We start from the raw sequence: 18910 nt of genomic DNA on the forward strand, positions 1-18910 counted from the left end.
TAACAACACTGTACACGCTTTGACAGGAAACACGATTTTGTATTTTTATTTGACAATGAATTAGGGCAGGGCGGCGATAATCAGGGGCGGTGCGGCAACAAATACGACAGGGCGGCGCAAAACGCGGGCAGGGCGCAGCGCCCATCTATTTATTGCTAGCTAGAACAGTGGATGGTACATAGGTCTGTATTTTCTGCAGATTTAATTGGCGTTAGATAAATATTGATTCTAATTTTCTAATGTACATGTAAGGATTTGTTGTAATTGTTTTCATATATGCATTTCAGATTGCCTCTGTGTGTATGTAGATAGATTACAGATAGTTCGTTAATTTATTTATCTACTGTGTACTTTGGATATATTTCAACATGTCGAGAAAAATGTCTGAGTCTGACATGATTGAGGCTCTGAATGCTAGTGGTAAATATGTAATTACACCTAAAGTAAAGAGGAAACCAGGTCCTCTATCCCCTGCGCGTGCTGTAACCTCACCGTGGTGCAGGGGTGTAACATTCTCTTTGAGAATGGCCAATACAGCACAAATGGAAGTTTAGAGTAAAATTCGGTGTCCGTAAAATTCTGTGATATTTGTATTTGTATTTTTGCACAGTTATTTACACTGTTTTTGTTTAAACCTTGAATTTTTATATTTGATGTTGATCATCACTTTATTTATTTGCATTACCATAGTTTGACACCCAATAGCCGATGTATTTTTCGTGCTGGGGTGTCGTTAAACATTCATTCATTCATTCATTCAGGTCCTCTAGCTTTTAGTTCACCAAGTGAAGATGTAGCGATTGATATGCAAGAAGCAGGTGCTAGGCCTAAAGATGGGTTTCATCAGTTTCACAAACAAGAATTAGGAGCAAGACCAAAGGATAGACTATCGTACATGGAAAACTGTTATGATAACGTTGGTATGAAACAACCATCTTTTGTTCCTAGGATATCGCCATTTTCTGGTGATTATCCGCCTCAAGAATGTGATGCATCTTTTACAGAGTGGAGATTTGATGTGCAATGTTTAGTTATTGATCCTGATATGAATACTCATGTAGTGCTACAGGCAATCAGAAGGTCATTAAGGGGTACCACAAGAAAAATGCTTATCCCTCTTGGGTTAAGAGCTAGTGTTGAGGACATCTTGTCAAAGCTAGCTACATTCTTTGGTGAAGTTGTTACCAATGACATGATAATGGAGAATTTTTTTTTAACTCTTTTCGAAAACCGGGAGAGTCTGTAACAAATTTTGGTTGTCGACTAGAGTCTTTGTTGCAATCCGCTATTGATTGTGGCTATTTGGACTAGGATTGATTTATTGAGGCATGGACTTCTTTAAGTTGACAAAGCTCAAAAGTCAAACTCGATTTATTGAGGCATAAATTTTGGACGTAATTATGTTGTGAATTATCAAGGGAGATCAACTCGTAGAAAAGGAGCTTAGCATAACTGTAGCTAACACATCTAAGAAGGTTTATCAGCAGTCTGACTACTGAAAAGATTGACCAGGATGGTTCATTTTTGGAACAACGGTTTGATAAAAGAATGGAAGCTTTAGAGAAAAGGTTAGATCAGAAGATAGAGGACAAGTTTAATGTGTTGCTTAGGAAATTAGATGATATCCACATACAGGGTCAAGGATTTATCAATGGACAAGGGATGAGAGCATTGATTGACAGTGGGTCAATCATTACAACTATTTCGGAGACGGGATATAACAACTTACCTGATGTACTTAAGCCGAATCTTCTTAGCTTAGATACATTAGGATTACAAGTATCTGTACCAGATGGTTCATCTTTGAAGTATTTGGGATACATTGAATGTTCAATTCTTGTTTCTTTTTTTAGCAGATACAGAGTTTTTTGTTCCTGTATTGGTTGTACCAGATACAGAATTTACAGCGAAATGTACTGTGATAGTTGGAATAAACATCATTAGACTGTGTAAAGATGTTTTTCAGGAGTAACAGAAGGTAAAATTTTTTCACAATGGCAGGTGGCATTTCATAGCATTGCTTGCAATGTTTTTAAAGTTAAATCTTTAAATAGGAAGCCATTCCTATGTCATACCAGTCAGCAGTTGTTAACGGTATAGCAAGGGGAGTTAGCTCTAACATTTCTGAAGTTGTTACAGAAAATTTGGATGGGAGTTCTACATTTTCAGTATGTCCTAGAGTTGTGAAGATAAACCAGGTCAGTTTTAGTATCAAGATACCTGTCAAGATTTGTAATATGTCCGCAAAGCCGCTACGCATTAAGCCCAGGTCGAATATATGCAGTATCCAAGAGGTAAAGGTTATTGATAGTTTAGCTGAATTACCTGGTAAAGATAAGAATATTTCTACTCCGGAGGAACGTGGTGTACAGATAGACCAAGATGACCTTAGTGAAGATCAGTTATCCCAAGTTAGACAGGTACTGGGTAAGTGGAAACATGTTTTTTCTTCAGGTCTTCTAGATATAGGAAATACAGACTTAGTCAAGCATAAGATAGAGCTGGATGAGATGCCACTGTTCAAATTTCCCTATAGGAAGATTCCTCCTGGTATGTATGACGAGGTTCGTTAACATGTCAAGGAAATGCTTGATGCAGGTATAATCAGAGTCTAGCAGTCCTTTTTCATCTAACATCGGTTTGGTAAGGAAGAAAGACGGTTCTTTGAGATTCTGTATAGACTACAGGACTTTAAATTTTCGGACTCACAAAAACAGTTAGTCACATGCTTCCAAGATTTGATGATGTTATAGATGCACTGCATGGATCTTAGTACTATTCCAAGTTAGACTTGAGATCAGGTTATTGGCAGGTGGAGGTCGATGAGAATGACAAGGAGAAAACGGCTTTCAATGTTGGTAAATTAGGATTTTATGAGTGAAACCGGATGGGATTTGGTCTTACCAACGCTACAATCTAATTAAAATTAGTTCCACTATTACATGTGGATCTAACAGCAGCCAGTTGGAGCTCATGTCCACCAATCAAAACCTTACATGCAGAATCATGCCAGTGATTTGAAAATAATTTGAAAACATTCCAAATTATCCTGAGGGTATACAACATGTTTCATGTGAATTACGAATGCCTTATTTATACCAGTAGAACTAATTTTAATCAGATTGCTAACAACACTGCGTAGACTCCAATGTCCAGGTAACATTTCGTATACCCTCAGGATAATTCAAAATGTTTTAAAATTATTTTTAAATCACTGGCATGATTCTGCAAGTACGGTTTTGACTGGTGGACATGATCTCCAACTGGCTGCTGTTAGATCCACATGTAATAGTGGAGCTAATTTTAGTTAGATTGCCAACGTTCCAGCGACTTTCCAGCGTCTGATGGAAAAATGCATGGGTGAGATGCACTTGAAGACTTGTCTGATATTTATAGATGACATCTTAGTGTTTTTCAAGACTTTTGAAGAGCATGTTGAGCGTTTGCAAGCTGTATTTGCTAGACTTTGTCAACACAATTTAAAGCTTAAACCATCTAAATGTGAACTTTTTAATACTTCAGTTTCTTATCTTGGACATGTAGTTTCAGAAGCAGGTATATCTACGGATACTGAGAAAACGTCAGCTGTTGAGCAGTGGCCAGTACCGAAGAATATTAAGGAGCTTCGTCAGTTCTTGGGTTTTGCGGGGTATTATCGCCGTTTTATCAAGGACTTGACACAGCCACCTAGCTGGTGGAACCTTTTTTGAAAGATGTTAGCTTTCAAGGGCATGGAACCAGTCCTGCAGCATGGAAGTCCAGGAAGAAGAAGAAACCAGTAGCTGAGTTTAGGTGGGGAGATGAGCAGCAGAAAGCGTTTGATGTAGTCAAGGAGAAGTTGACACAGCCACCTATTTTACCATATGCTGATTATGCATTACCTTTTATTGTTCACACAGATTCTAGCAGTTCTGGAGTAGGAGCGGTGTTATATCAGAAACAGCAAGGTGTAGAAAGGGTAATTGCATACGCCAGTCGTGGACTCAGACCTAGTGAACGGAACTACCCAGCACATAAGTGAGAATTTATTTCATTGAAGTGGGCTATCACAGATAAATTTCATGATTATTTGTATGGCAATTCATTTCATGTTATCACTGATAACAATCCCCTAACTTATGTGTTGACGAAGGCCAAGCTGGATGCAACCAGTCATCGGTGGGTAGCTGCCTTAGCAAACTATAACTTTACTTTGTCTTACAGAGCAGGGAAGTTGAATGCGGATGTAGATGGTCTCAGCAGACAGGTCTTTACAGATGTGAAAGCAGTCTGTCAAGCAGCGATAGCATCCATTCCTTTGGTTGACAGTGTATTGAGCAAGACTACTACTCATTCGGTCGGTGAGCACGTGAATTGTGGCGATAATATCAGTGGTATTAACTGGGTTACTGCTAGGCTCATACAGATTGTAAAGTATGGTTTGTTTCAGAGGGGACAAGGAGTACAGAGAGAGATGCCAGCTGTAAAGAAGTATCTTCGAGAGAGGAGACGTTTAGAACTGGTTAATGGAATTTTGTACAGGAATGTTCTTCTAGATGGTCAGAAGGTAAGACAGTTGGTTTTGCAAGAGTCTTATTGGCAGATAGCACTGAAAGGTATCCATGATGATGCTGGGCATCAAGGAAAGGAAAAGATCTTATGGTTAGCCAAGCAACGGTTTTACAGGCCATGACTAGAGAAGGATGTTAACAGGAAGGTGGAACAGTGTGGTAGATGTATAAGAAGGAAAACTCTGATCAAGCATACAGCTGGTTTGGTTTCAACAGAAACCATGAGTCCAATGCAGCTAGTCTGTATTGATTTCTTGAATTTAGAGAAGTCAAAAGGGGGTTATGAGAATATTTTAGTCATAACTGACCATTTTACGAGATCCGCTCAGGCAATACCTTGTAAAATCAAACTGCACATACCACAGCTAAGGCCCTGTATGGACATTTTATTTTAGTTTACAGTTATCCTTAACAGTTACACAGTGACCAAGGAAGGAATTTTGAAAGTCGTGTGATCAAGGAGCTGTGTAAAGTAGCAAATGTTCAGAAAACGAGGACTACACCTTATCACCCAACGGGGAATGGGACAGTTGAGCGATTCAACCAGACATTGATAAAGATGCTTGCCATATTGGATAAAAAGAAGAAAGCTGATTGGAAATCTTATGTTGCTCCTCTAGTACAAGCATACAACTCGACAAAGAGCGATGCGACTGGGTATTCACCACATTTCTTGATGTCCGGTTGGAATCCTCGACTCTCAGTAGATGCTTTTCTGGGGACAGATCCACATACAGAAGGTGACCTAGATACAAATTCATATGTGCAGAAGTTTAGAGGTAGAATGAGGTATGCTTACAGAGCTGCAGCAGAACAAGCCAATGCATACGGCGACAGGAATAAGGACAGATATGACAGAGGAGTGAGAGAGACAAAGTTAGAAGTAGGTTAGAAGTGCTGGTCAGGAAAGTAGGTTTGAAAGGAAAGCAAAAGTTAGCTGATCGTTGGGAACAGGAACCCTACCTGGTATCTCAAATACCAAATGGGGATATAGAGTGCGTCGTGAAGTGGGCAAGGGTCCTGTGAGGACACTCCATTGTAATATGTTGCTGCCTTTCAACATTATTTGCTGTGAGGAGATTATTACCGGAGTTAGCCATATGGTTAAACTGAAGAAGCCTGTCAGGTTGTATCCACGAGAGGAGTCCAGCTCGGAATCCGATTCAAATGAAAACTCGCAGGCCAGCCTGAAATATGTGATCCCTCAACGTCATAGATTGAGCCCAGTACAGCTGTCTTGTCCATCATCCGAGGTTGTTCCAGAATTTCGATAACCAGAAGGGGTGAGTCAGGAACCTGAAGCTGTGGACCATCTGCTGTGATTCCTGATACTGTGAGTGCAGCAACTTCTGATCAGGAAATAACAGATAGAGACCAGCTACACAGTGAAGGACATACTTCTCAAGTTTTACCAATTCCTGAACAGACTGTGGGACGACCACAACGCACACAGAAATCGCCTAGTAGATATGGACAGTGGGTGTGTTTGATGTAATTGACAGTATTTTCTTTGCAGCTGTCTTATGAAATGTACAGCTGAATCGTGACTAAATGTCAGGAGACATTTACCTCGTGGAGGAGAATATTTAACCAGGTGTTAAATTATTAATTATCAAAGATTTCAATTAAATATTAATTATAATATATTAAGTATTTAAAAAAAAACTAATTTGTAGGAGTCGATCTTTAAATATAAAATACTTAAAGAAAGGTGTGTTGTCTATTTCATTATTGTCTTAGCAGTGGTCATTGTTTATTTTGTTGGGTTTGTTAGTAGTTGTTAATTCACGTGCGACGATGACAGTTCACGCAAGACTGACGACTCGACACCGACACATACACTGCATGCTTTTGGACTATGCCCTTTATAACTCGATTTTTCCTAATTGTCATATTACGATCAGCTTTCATCAGAAGCAGTCAATACTATTTTATCTAATTGTTCTGCAGAGAATAAGTGGATGATTATTATATCTATTTTTTTAAACACTGCTGCATTTCAAGTGTCTGATCAAATAGACATTGTGGATGTCTGGTAAGATATATTTATTTATAATAGTATTTTATACTCATATTCGGACATAGTGATATAATAATTTTATCTTAATTGAGAATTTATATTATACATGTGCGCGGAAATGTGAACGTTAATATGTGTGATTGTAAGGAATGTTTGTATTATATTTATAGGTTTTTCCAATAGGCCTACAATAAAACATTGGAACCACAAGAAGTGTTGTCATTACTTCAGCTTACACACACACACACACACACACACACACACACACACACACACACACACACATACATATATATATAGCGCTGAAACATACACAGTGACGTGACAAAATAAACGACATCTCCTCAGGAGAATATCACAGGAGATATCGAAAATTATAATGCCAGCAACATATCCTACACAATCCTTTAATGTATGATAAATATATATATATATATATATATATATATATATATATATATATATATATATATATATATATACACACACACACACACACACGTCCCCGTTGGTGGACCTATTGGACTATTTTTCGTTCGAGTCACTGCGCCATGACTGGTATATCAAAGGCCGTGATATGTGCTATCCTGTCTGTGTGGGTAGACATGGAAGATTGCTTGCTACTAATGGACGAATGTAGCGGGTTTCCTCTCTAAGACTATATGTCTGTTTTGTTTAGTGACACCACTAAAGCACATTGATTTAATGATTGTTCGCTATTGAATGTCAAACCTTTGGTAATTCTGACACGTAGTCATCAGAGGAAAGCTATATTTTTCCATTAGCAGCAAGAGATCTTTTATCCTGTAACCACTGTTTCTATCGACGGATTATGATGACTGATTAAAGCAAAGTCATAAACGTATACTAGCATATTATGACTTATTAACGTCACGAATGATGTGTCGTTACATACACTTGGCCCTAAGGAACAGATAGGGCGACTAAAACTAAAAGTATAAAAATATTATAAAATATTGTTTAAAATAATTGTTTTAAAACAGATATAAGAACTATTACTGTATATAAAATATTTTTTATATATTTATATAAAATTCTGTATGACACAATATCTCGTCTGCTGTCAAAATGGATGAATTAAATGACCGTATATTTGGCATCCTGTGGGATGAAAACGATTCTCTAAATATCACAACATTTTCAAACGATGTGACCGATTTGGAACTATCGTAGGTACTTGACAAACTTGAAAATCTTGAACGCAAAAGGATGGAAACTATAAAACGCCCGAAATTAACCAAATTCCCACAGGTTAACAGGTAGCGACACATGTCAATCAAGATTGTGACGAAGACTTAAGATTTGTTCAAGTGGATACAAATTATGTACATGATTTTATTGCTGGCAAAGAAAACAAAAATACTTTAAAAAAAAGAAGACAATACGTGACCTATAAATGTTCTTCGAAAATTTGTTACTAGGAAAAGCGGAAATCGTCCATTGAATGAAATTCCTCTCAATAAACTCGATCCCCTACTTGCAAATTCTATTCTGTCAGTACGTAAACATGATAGTTCCGAATTTGAACCTTCGCCGTTGCGAGCTATACTCAGTAGCATTGACTTACACTTTAATCACGTTCGCACCGACTACCAAATGATGAATTCAACCGACGACAATTCTACCTGACGCGTGAAGCCATTCGAGCAAAACAACAAATGTTTAAAAAGAAAGGAAATATAAATAAACCAAACAAAGCTCAGCCACTTACCGATTCCAAAATTAACATGCTGTACAAAATAATCTCCTAGGTTCCTACACCCCAAAATAATGAATTACCACTTTATGGCTTAACAAATGCATGCATTTGGGGCTTCGTGCTGTCTTTGAACACTACAATCTTCAATGGGGTGATGTTGCATTAAAAACTACTTCCAGCGGCACCAAGTATATTGAGCTCAACGAACGTCAGACAAAGACGAACACTGGTGAAAACAACATACATACGGCTGATATGTCCAAAGCAATTTTTTTCTGCATGCGACGAGGATCCAAGAAACCCTGTTTACATTTACAAAGTGTATGCCTCCAGACGTCCATGGACCTTTGTAAACAGCGACGATCCATTTTACAATGCAACTCGTACAATCCCACTGGCAGATTTCAAATCCGAAAAAAAGGTTTTTAAAAGCAAAAATGGGTGAACGAAAACTGTCAAAAAGTATGTCCACAATGACACTGAAGGGTAACTTGTCAAACAAATGCTTTACAGTTCACACAGCACGAAAACCGTTGTCAAAAAACTGAGACAATCTAACGTTCCACCCACAGATATCATGCAAATAACGGGGCACAAGAATGTACAGTCCATATATAGTTACAGCTCTATCACCGAACAGCGACAGGAAGAATATTCAAAACTGATATCTGGCGAGAATCAGCGTACTCCCGGCTAGCCAGAATGCATCTCAAATTAGGCCACTTGTCCGCTGATGGCATAACAAATCCAAATGTAATTAAGTCCATGTTTCAAACTGTTTTGTGTGTTTAGTGATTTGTTTCAGTAAAAAAAAAATATCTTACAGTTTTGGCTCTTTATACTTTAATACACTACTTCAGTTACAATTATGAATTGAATACAAAACAATGAATTTTTTTTTTACACTGTTTATGATCTATACTAAAACGCAAAAGAAACGCAGGTCCTGAAAATGCGAAAGAATTGCACTTTGTAAAGCAGTATCTTTGGTGGAATTGAACCTCAACTGTGTTAAAGGACATGGCACACACCCACACCGCAGTCCCACCTGCGTGTCAATTTCATTACCTGTGTGACGTCACGAATTCTCAAAACACGTTGTTTGCACGTGCTGGATCATCCGTATCATGAATCCAGTGCAAACACACTCATTGAAATGCTTATAAAGCCTACACACCTGGATTTAATCACATAAATTCAATTTGAGTAGTGACAGACAACAGAATCACATTTTAAAAATGCCGCGACTGACACAACTCCAGCGAGGGATGGCCATCGGGATGTTGCAAGCCGGACAGACCCGTACTGCTGTAGCCAGACAATTGGGATGTCATGTTTCGACAATCGCACGCCTTTCTCAACGTCACCAAATCACTGGATCTGTGAACGATCGACCACGCACCGGCCGCCCGAGGGTGACAACCGCAGCCCTAGACCGGTACATCCGGGTGACCCACCTTAGGAATCGGATGCTGCCAGCAGCTAACACCGCTCACCAGGTGCGTGGTCCACGTGGTCCAGTGTCCGCCGATACCGTCCGACGCCGTCTGAGGGCAGCAGGACTCCGTAACCGCCGTCCTTATGTGGGACCAATATTGACCCCTCGGCACCGCCAACAACGTCAACAGTGGGCGCAACAACATCAAAGATGGCGACGTGGCCAGTGGCAACAAGTTCTGTTTACTGATGAGAGCCGTTACAATGTTTCCAACGCTGATGGCCGAATCCGAGTATGGCGACGTCGACATGAACGTTACTCCGACTGCTGCGTTCTGCAGGCCGACCGATGGGGCGGGGGTAGTGTGATGGTGTGGGGTGGGTTCTCATTCAACCACAGAACACAACTTCATGTGTTCAGACAACGCGTTAATGCCGCCGTGTACCAAAATGACGTCATCAACAATCACGTCGTTCCCTTCTTTGCCGCTCACCCACGTGTGCGCTTGCTGCAGCAAGACAATGCCAGGCCGCACACTGCCAGGGCAACACAGGCGTTGCTGGCTCAGCACAACATCCCAACGTTGCCGTGGCCAGCCTTATCACCGGACATGGCGCCTATCGAACACGTCTGGGATGAAATCGGACGTCGCCTTCAGGCTCGCGGACAACCTCAGAATATGCAGGCGCTGGAGGCAGCATTGGTCCATGAATGGAACTCACTCCCTCAGGCATTCTTTCAACGGCTTGTCAACTCAATGAGGAGACGTTGCACTGCCTGTTTGAATGCCCAGGGTGGTCACACGCGATACTGACTTTGACAATGCTACAGGTCGTCTCTTTCACATTTTTAACATGGACCCCCACCCTACTTTATGACATGAAACAATAGCCAAAAAGGAATTCAATCAAAAATTTCCAACACCAATGTGTGCCGAATTGGTGTAGCTCCAAAATAAATGTTGAAATCTTCATTTCGTTTTGTTTTTTTAATATTTTATATCCAATTTAATGAGAACCTGCGTTTCTTTTGCGTTTTAGTATACTTTGTGTGGTGCATTTTCAAATTTAATGATAACACTGGAAGTGAAGAGGTATTTTTATATATATGTGACGTCATGTATTACTGCGCACCAAGGGAGACATCACAGGAAAGTTTGTTTATGAAGATTATTCGAATAATTTAGTTAAAACAGCTATAAAATACTGATCCACTCCATTATGTGTCGGGTTGCAGGATAAAGATGATAACTAGTTAATGACGTCAGATATCTACTTTATCCTGTTCTGTTTTAATGTCATGTAGGAAATTTAAAGCCGATTTTAACAGTCTATTTTCCAAATTAGATTTGACATAAAAACATAATATGCAGGTGCTTTTACTGCTAAACATATCTAAAGCTGTATCCTAATCGGCCGCGCGCAACGAGAGCGACGCAAGCGATTATTTTACAAATAATTGAGTTCAATTGCAATACCCTAACCGTACAAGTGCGATGCAACATAAACATCTGTCGCGTCGCGCACATGCCGTTAGAATGTGGCAATACAAATCAATGATTTATAACATGATCGCTCGTGTCGCTCGCGGCCGGTTAGAATAGAGCTCAACGTGTTAAGGAAATTAGATGTACTCATGAACAGAACAGAACAGAACTTTATTCAATCAGAGGTTGTTTACAAACATTTTGGTGTATTGCTTAAAAGAATAATGCAATCAAACATTCAAATAGCTAAATAAATAAATTTACAACATATGTACAAAATAATATACAGGTAATATAATCAAACTTACACCTAAGTAACTTGCGAAAGATAAATGTTTTTAAACAGGTTGTCAATCAAATTAATAAATATACATAATTTCTTTATATTTCATATTTTTGCGGAGTTAAATAGCTGACTTAATTTAAAGGTGTTGAGCCTAATATCAAAATATTTCTTTACATTTGTACTTCTTTCATTCGTAAAATGAGGACACTGAAATAAATAATGCAACTCGTCACCTACTGCAATGTTAAAGAGAGGACATATTGTATCTTCTTTTTTTCTCTCAATATTCTGCCATCTGCCTGTGTCAGTCAGTAGAGAATGATTGCTTGTTCTAAAACAGCTAAAAATAATGCGAGGTTTTCCAGGCAAATACAGAGGGTAGTTTTCACATTAATGTTGTGTTTTAAATATCCAATAGGTAATGCATTTTGGATAAGAGTTTAAGTTATCAATTCAGACTTGTAGGTATTGATCTCTTAGTCGTTCAGAAACTGTAAGATTAAAACCGTTTTTTAAACGTGTTGGTTTAACCAGTAATTACCCAAGCGTGAAAGTAATCACAGTCTACAATTACATAAGCAACGTTATCGATTACGATTGCGATTACATGGCATTCTGATACACTACAGAAAACACTTTGTAACTTATTTTGTTTATATTTTCTCCATACTGCACTGGGTGCAGTTTATGAGAATAAAATTATTGTCTTGTCTTGATAAATTGTAGATGATTACGATTGTGATTTATGAAAACGAGTAGTCGACTACCATTACCCCATATTTGATTGTATGTGTGTGTGTGTGTGTGTGTGTGTGTGTGTGTGTACATAATTCCAATTGACCAACACATGGGGTCTTCTGGATTCGTACATTACCAACAAAAAAGCTGATTTATAATCCCGTAAAGCCGTACAAAGAGATAAAATAATTGTTTGAATAATTTACAATCGACGTAGCGTTGATATTGGTAATATTATGACGGAAGAATGTTTATATCTGCAAATTGTTATGAAAAAAACACCAAAAAAAAACACCCACACCAAAAAAAAAGAAGAGTAGGAGGGGCCGACCCAGCTTCCTATTTCTTCTTAGAGTGGGGTAGTCAATCTTCCAGTGCTGCTAGGACAGGCTCGTACATGTAGAGACTAAACGCGAACAACCGTGGCGTTCTGCAAAATGGCCGTCATACGAGTCACGAAAAAACAACAAGTCGACAGTCAGACGGAGAAATGACGTGGAGGCAAGGAATCTCGCTAAAAAAGAATCCAACCTGGTGGTGCTGGCTGTCGAAACGAGAAACGTTCCAGCGTTCAATCAGTTCAAATGGCCGCATACACCCCAGTAGAAAACTTCATTTCGCTGACAAAAACAACGAAATGAAGGACCTCCAAGTCGAGCACACGAAAGCACGTGCTGTGTGCACAAGCGAAAGAAACACGTCTTACCACGTGGAGCTCCAGACTGGGAATGCAGTGATTTGAAAAGAATTTAAATACATTCGGGATTATGCCGATGATATACGAAATGAATCGGGTGAATTACGAAGTATGCCGGAAACTAATTTCAATATAAAAGTTTATATTGAATTCATTTCAAGACGACAAAAACCCCAAAACGTGATGGTATAGCATCCAGAGTTACTGCATTTTTCCCTCTGTTTTTTTAATGTTGAAATTGACCAACAAGTTCTCCTGTTGCATAAATAGTTTTGACCGATATTTTTAGAATTTGTTTGCTCCCGAATAACGTTATAAAAGGCGAAGTGTAATTGGTCGATATTTAAATTGTTATTTATAGATGAAATGTCACCTGGACATGGGAGTCCAGGCAATGCTGTTAGATCTACTGGTGAGACCAGTAGAGCTAATTTTAATCAGATTGAGCACATCCGGTTATTGCATACAGAAAACGGTTTCAAGGATATTTCAGTCTCCACACGAATATCCGCCACCTAAGCATGCGTATAAATCCATTTGTCAGCGGTTGGTTTGTTTCTAATCCCTTGTTCTAACAATCTTCTAAACACAAATACATCGTATTCGATTAATAAACCAAAGCTAGTACAAGCCAAGCAAATTAAAAGCACGAGTAACCAGAAAAAAACAGTTATATTTTGTATATCACAGCGGTCAATTTAAAATATATTTCGAATCCTGTGGGAAAAATTAGAAAATAGCAATTGTTTAGTTTTAATAAAAAATCCTGAGTGTCCATTCATCCTTACATACATACATGCATTTAATTATCGCCTGCGCCACTGCGTTAATATCAATGTATGCAATAGTCAAACTCGACATAGATTCATCATTTATAGGATATGAAACGAGCTTCCAATGAATAATGATACGATATTGTAGCAAGTTTAATATCTTATCTATTACCCATAATGGATATTAATTTTCATAACTGAACTCCTTTGGTTGACATTCCTGTAAGGTTGTAGTTCGTCAATATATGACCTCACCAATATATCAGTTGATTAAACTTATTCTATAGCGAACGAGTTAAAGTAGTGTTTAATAATGTTTATAATTATATTGGGATATTTGTCTTCTAAGATGAATATGTGATTAGGTTTGATGATAATAAAACTAAGTAAATAACTAAATCAGTTATTAATCTATTTTATTATTAAGTGTATATATGATATGAATATATTCTATGAGTATATTTTATGAGTGTATATTTATTAATGGTATTTTGTTGACAGGTTATCAAAAAGAAAGAAATGTTTTATTTAACGACGCACTCAACACATTTTATTTACGGTTATATGGCGTCAGACATATGGTTAAGGACCACAGTTTTTGAGAGGAAACCCGCTGTCGCCACTACATGGGCTACTCTTTCCGATTAGCAGCAAGGGATCTTTTATTTGCGCTTCCCACAGGCAGAATAGCACACATCATGGCCTTTGTTGAACCAGTTATGGATCACTGGTCGGTGCATGTGGTTTACACCTACCCATTGATCCTTGCGGAGCACTCTCAGGGTTTGGAGTCAGTATCTGGATTAAAAATCCCATGCCTCGACTGGGATCCGAACCCAGTACCTACCAGCCTGTAGACCGATGACCTACCACGACGCCACCGAGGCCGGTGACAGGTTATCAGTGATGTAATTCAAACAGCATCATTATTCAAACGACCTAACCCACAGTTGGTAGGTTAAATATTTACGTACATTTATATGTGATGTCGTGATTCTGTGTGATAGAATATACAGACAGGTATGTATATAGTTTTATGACGTGCTTAGCACATGCTTATAGTAATGATGTGAATGAATGAACGAATGTTTAACGACACCCCAGCACGAAAAAATACATCGGCTATTGGGTGTCAAACAATGGTAATGCAAATAAATAAAGTGATGATCAACATTAATATAAAAATTCAAGATTTAAACAAAAACAGTGTAAAGAACTGTGCAAAAACACAAATATCACAGATAGATACTGAATTTTACTCAAAACTTCAATTCTGTGCTGTATTGGCTATTCTCAAAGAAAATGTTACACACCTGCACCACGGTGAGGTTACAGCACGCGCAGGGGAGTAATAATTAACTGAACCTTTGAAATATAATTATATTTGATTTGAGTGTCTTTGAATTGAAATGTTAAATGTACATTAGTAATATAATATTGTAGTAATTTGTACTTGGCAAATAGCGTTATGTATGGTAAAATAAAATATGTTGTAACTTAGAAAATGTAACTGATTTTATGTCCTTTTGTTATTCCAGGGTCGTTATTTGTGTGAGAATGTTTTTTTATAAACATCGGGATCTTCACATCCCTCCAGGTGATCCCTGAATAAAGACCTTAAACCGCAGCTAAAGTCTTCTGTGATATATACAGAACCTTCGGTAACACTCACAGACCGTTGACTATACGTTTTCCAGGTGATTTCCGCCGGGGTTTTTTTTTTATCGTTTATTAGACCTGGGGGATTATCTAGTGGGGTTTGTTTGTTGTTGTTGTTTTTTTTGTTTTTTTTGTGTTTGTGTTTTTTGTGTTTTTTTATGTTGTTTGTGTTTTTTATGTTGTTGTTTTTTATATGTCGTTTGGTTGTTTTATGGTGTTTGCCTTTGTGGTGTTTTTTGCGTGTTTTACGGTGTTTGTGTTTTTTCTTGTTCGTGTTAAACAAAGAAAAAAGAAAAGAGAAAAACAAAAAATAAGAATAAAAAAGAAAAACCTAAACCTGCAATATTGCCTTCATATCATAAGACATCGATCGATTTTTACTCATATTCTCATGTGTTATCTACAGGTTTATACACACACACACACACACACACACACACACACACACACACACACACACACACACACACACACACATACATACATACATAGATACATATATATATATATATATATATATATATATATATATATATATATATATATATATATAGATATCCTTCAAAAAAGGTAGGTCAACTCTAATAAGAATTTACAATTGCAAAACGTGTAAGGTACATTGGCTGTGGAGAATGGTTATATGATGTTAGTGAATTAATTGGGGAAACATTACAACTGGTTGTTCAGTATTACAGTAGGTTTTATGACCACCAAGATCTTGAAGGACGATTGGGGTCAGAAGTGAAATTTGAAAGTTGGTGGGGTTTTTTTTTAATCAGTAAATCACAAATTCAAACAATAAACATGACTAAACACAAAACAATAACAACTGTATGATCAACAGAATGAAAAAGATTGACAGAAATAATGTTCCACAGTGATTAATGGACCTTCCTGGACATTGTCTAAATCGAGAATGACATCCCGCACACGTGTACGGGGCAACTGAAAGATGCATGTGCAAACCCTTGCTTTGGCTTCGTACACAATAAATATAGCATATCGTACCGTAATTTCACTTGAAATCCATATGAAATGGCCACTCTTAAACAAAGACAACTTTTTCTATGTGCTGCCCCCCCCCCCCCCCCCCCCCCCCCCCCCCCCACGCACACACCTCCGCACTACCGCTAGATACGGCCCTGGAAACATCGAGCTCTGTAGTATAGGCCTAGAGATCTGAATGCTTACCTCATTTTCCATTATCGTGTATGGCGTCTCTGGATTTTCTGTGAAAAAAACAAAACAAATGGATGAAGAATAAATTATTCGATAATTGATTGAATCTATATCAACGTAGTTCAATGGTAAAGCATTCGCTTGATGCGTAGTCGGTTTGGGATAGATCCCCTTAAAAGCCTCGGTGGGCCAATTGAGCTATTGCTCATTCCAGCCACTTCACCACGACTGGTATTTCAAATACCGTGGTATGTGCTGTCTTAGAAAGAGTTTATGAAATTTATAACTATTGTCACATTCCCTTTCCAACGTACACTATGGTTGTGGCATAACTTCATACCCAGAACGCAGAACTAACATACCATTAACAATAAAGCACAGAGCACACACTAGTGATAATTCACAAAAACAAACAAGTGATAAATATAGATATTTTTAACAAAATAAATTATCACTTATATAAACTTCCCATGTGGGATTACAATTTAATTAACTGGCATGTATGTGTTTGTCAATATTCACCAATGACTATCCAAAAAAATAACGAATCCTCGAATCCGGATACGATGACGTCAATCTTGATGGCACTGGCACAGTTCATGTTGTCCTTTCATCCCTGTTGCTCTTGATCACCTGTCTTGCCTCCGACAGGTCAGGTCACAGGTCTTTACGAACACATTCAGAGAAAGCTGTTGTAGCGCACGCCTGTCCTGGGCACAATAGCCGGCCTCGGTCGGATCCTCCGTCCAGGACAGCAAAGGTGGGGGAGGGGGAGGGGAGGGACCGCCTGCACTGGCAGGTGCAAGGGAGCAGGCTGCTGAACCACATTCGTGTCCCGTTTATATACCATCTCAGTGCATGACATTTAACCTCGAATCTCTCCATAATCAATCACGAGATTTGATTTATAAACCAATCAAATCATTTCCAATATATCATCGACACTAAACTGATGCTTTTCACATATCGGTGAAAATCACAAACACAGAAATCCCGAAGAGTTATTTCCCTTGTCTGAATATACCACGTTGTCAGTTCCTGTGCACGAGGTAGACCATGCTCCTAATTCAGATAAGTATTGCCAATTCAGGTAAGTCACTTATTATAATTCATACATTTTAAACATCCCTTTTCCATTTCTAGAATAATAACAATGTCGTAATTATTTATATTACAGTCCATTACGCATTTATGTGTGTCACAATAGTTCACGAATATTCACGCAGGAATCCAAATTTCACACATCGATATCTGCCACACAGTCCAACATAAATTATATACATACACTATGCCAGAATAGCATAACACTATGCTGCTGTAAAACTCTTTATCCCTCGAGTATGGCGCTATTACCAGAGCTATCATTTTCATCATCACGTCATGTTAGTGACATGTGAATTAACTTAATATTTTAGTATTTCTTAGTTCCCGTGAACACCGACCCCTCCCATTTGATTTCCCTTTTTATCTTACATTTTTAAAACTTCACATTCCACAATAGTGAACTCTAAATACCTCTGAAAACGCGTCACTGAGAATATCCATTTCACAATTTTCAAAGAATAATTTTGTGATAATACCTTCGTCTTTCCGTTTTTTTCGCCTCAATGCCAGATATACACATAGTGCTACAATCAGACTCAGAATGCAGAAAACCACTATCGCAATTATAATCCAGAAAGTCGGCGGTTTGCCATCTGAAAACCAAATAATAACATTATCATTAAAATAACGATACATGGTTTTATATACGGTATTTGTAGAGGCTCTGTCGAGAAAAAAAAAATAGGCCTACTGATTAGAACTTGATGAGGTTGATATTTTACAGATTAAAAACAAACGAGTGTCAAATTCTGTTTATACTGTAACACTTATAAAATAACATTTTAATTCCATATTTAGTAAATGGCAATTCTAAATACGCCTCTATCGGTAATTTGACGTCATCGCAACTACCACAAATGTAGATTCTTGCCTCCGTATTAAAGCCCCTCACTAAAGGGGCGACAAAAACCGCGTTGTCGTAGATACTGTCACAGTGTAGTATTTACAACTATATTCAAATATAATTTGTACATTTAGCTGTTTATGTACGATTCAGTTAATTGTTATTCTGCCACCAGCCATTTATATATATTATTACATATTATTACACACACACACATACATACATACATACACTATAAATCACATATACATAATAACAAACATATATATATATATACAGCAGACATGGGCGATTACATGACAAAAGTAATTGATTACGATTACTTAAGAATGTCATGATTACGATTAGACCGGCCCCGACTGCAAACCCTGAGTGAGTGCTCCGCAAGGCTCAATGGGTAGGTGTACACCACTTGC

The 18910-nt window shown here is 38.1% G+C and overlaps 1 protein-coding gene across 2 annotated transcripts in view; it reads right to left on the reverse strand.

Annotated features, from left to right (window-relative positions):
- The window catches only part of LOC121386663 (protein PXR1-like), a 24030-nt gene extending 5729 nt beyond the window's left edge, over positions 1-18301 (reverse strand). Inside the window, exons 1-2 of one of the 2 annotated variants that reach the window (XM_041517644.1) lie at positions 18127-18301; positions 16559-16596 (exon numbers count right to left, since the gene is read on the reverse strand). In XM_041517644.1, coding sequence (XP_041373578.1) covers positions 16559-16596; positions 18127-18286 — 198 coding nt within the window. In that variant the 5' untranslated portion in view covers positions 18287-18301. Of the gene's footprint in view, positions 1-16558; positions 16597-17068; positions 17994-18126 lie in introns of those variants that run through there. The other variant, XM_041517645.1, reaches the window with a different exon arrangement.
- Positions 18302-18910: the final 609 nt, after the last annotated feature.

Source organism: Gigantopelta aegis, chromosome 12, assembly GCF_016097555.1.
Source record: "Gigantopelta aegis isolate Gae_Host chromosome 12, Gae_host_genome, whole genome shotgun sequence".
NCBI lineage: Eukaryota > Metazoa > Mollusca > Gastropoda > Neomphalida > Peltospiridae > Gigantopelta > Gigantopelta aegis.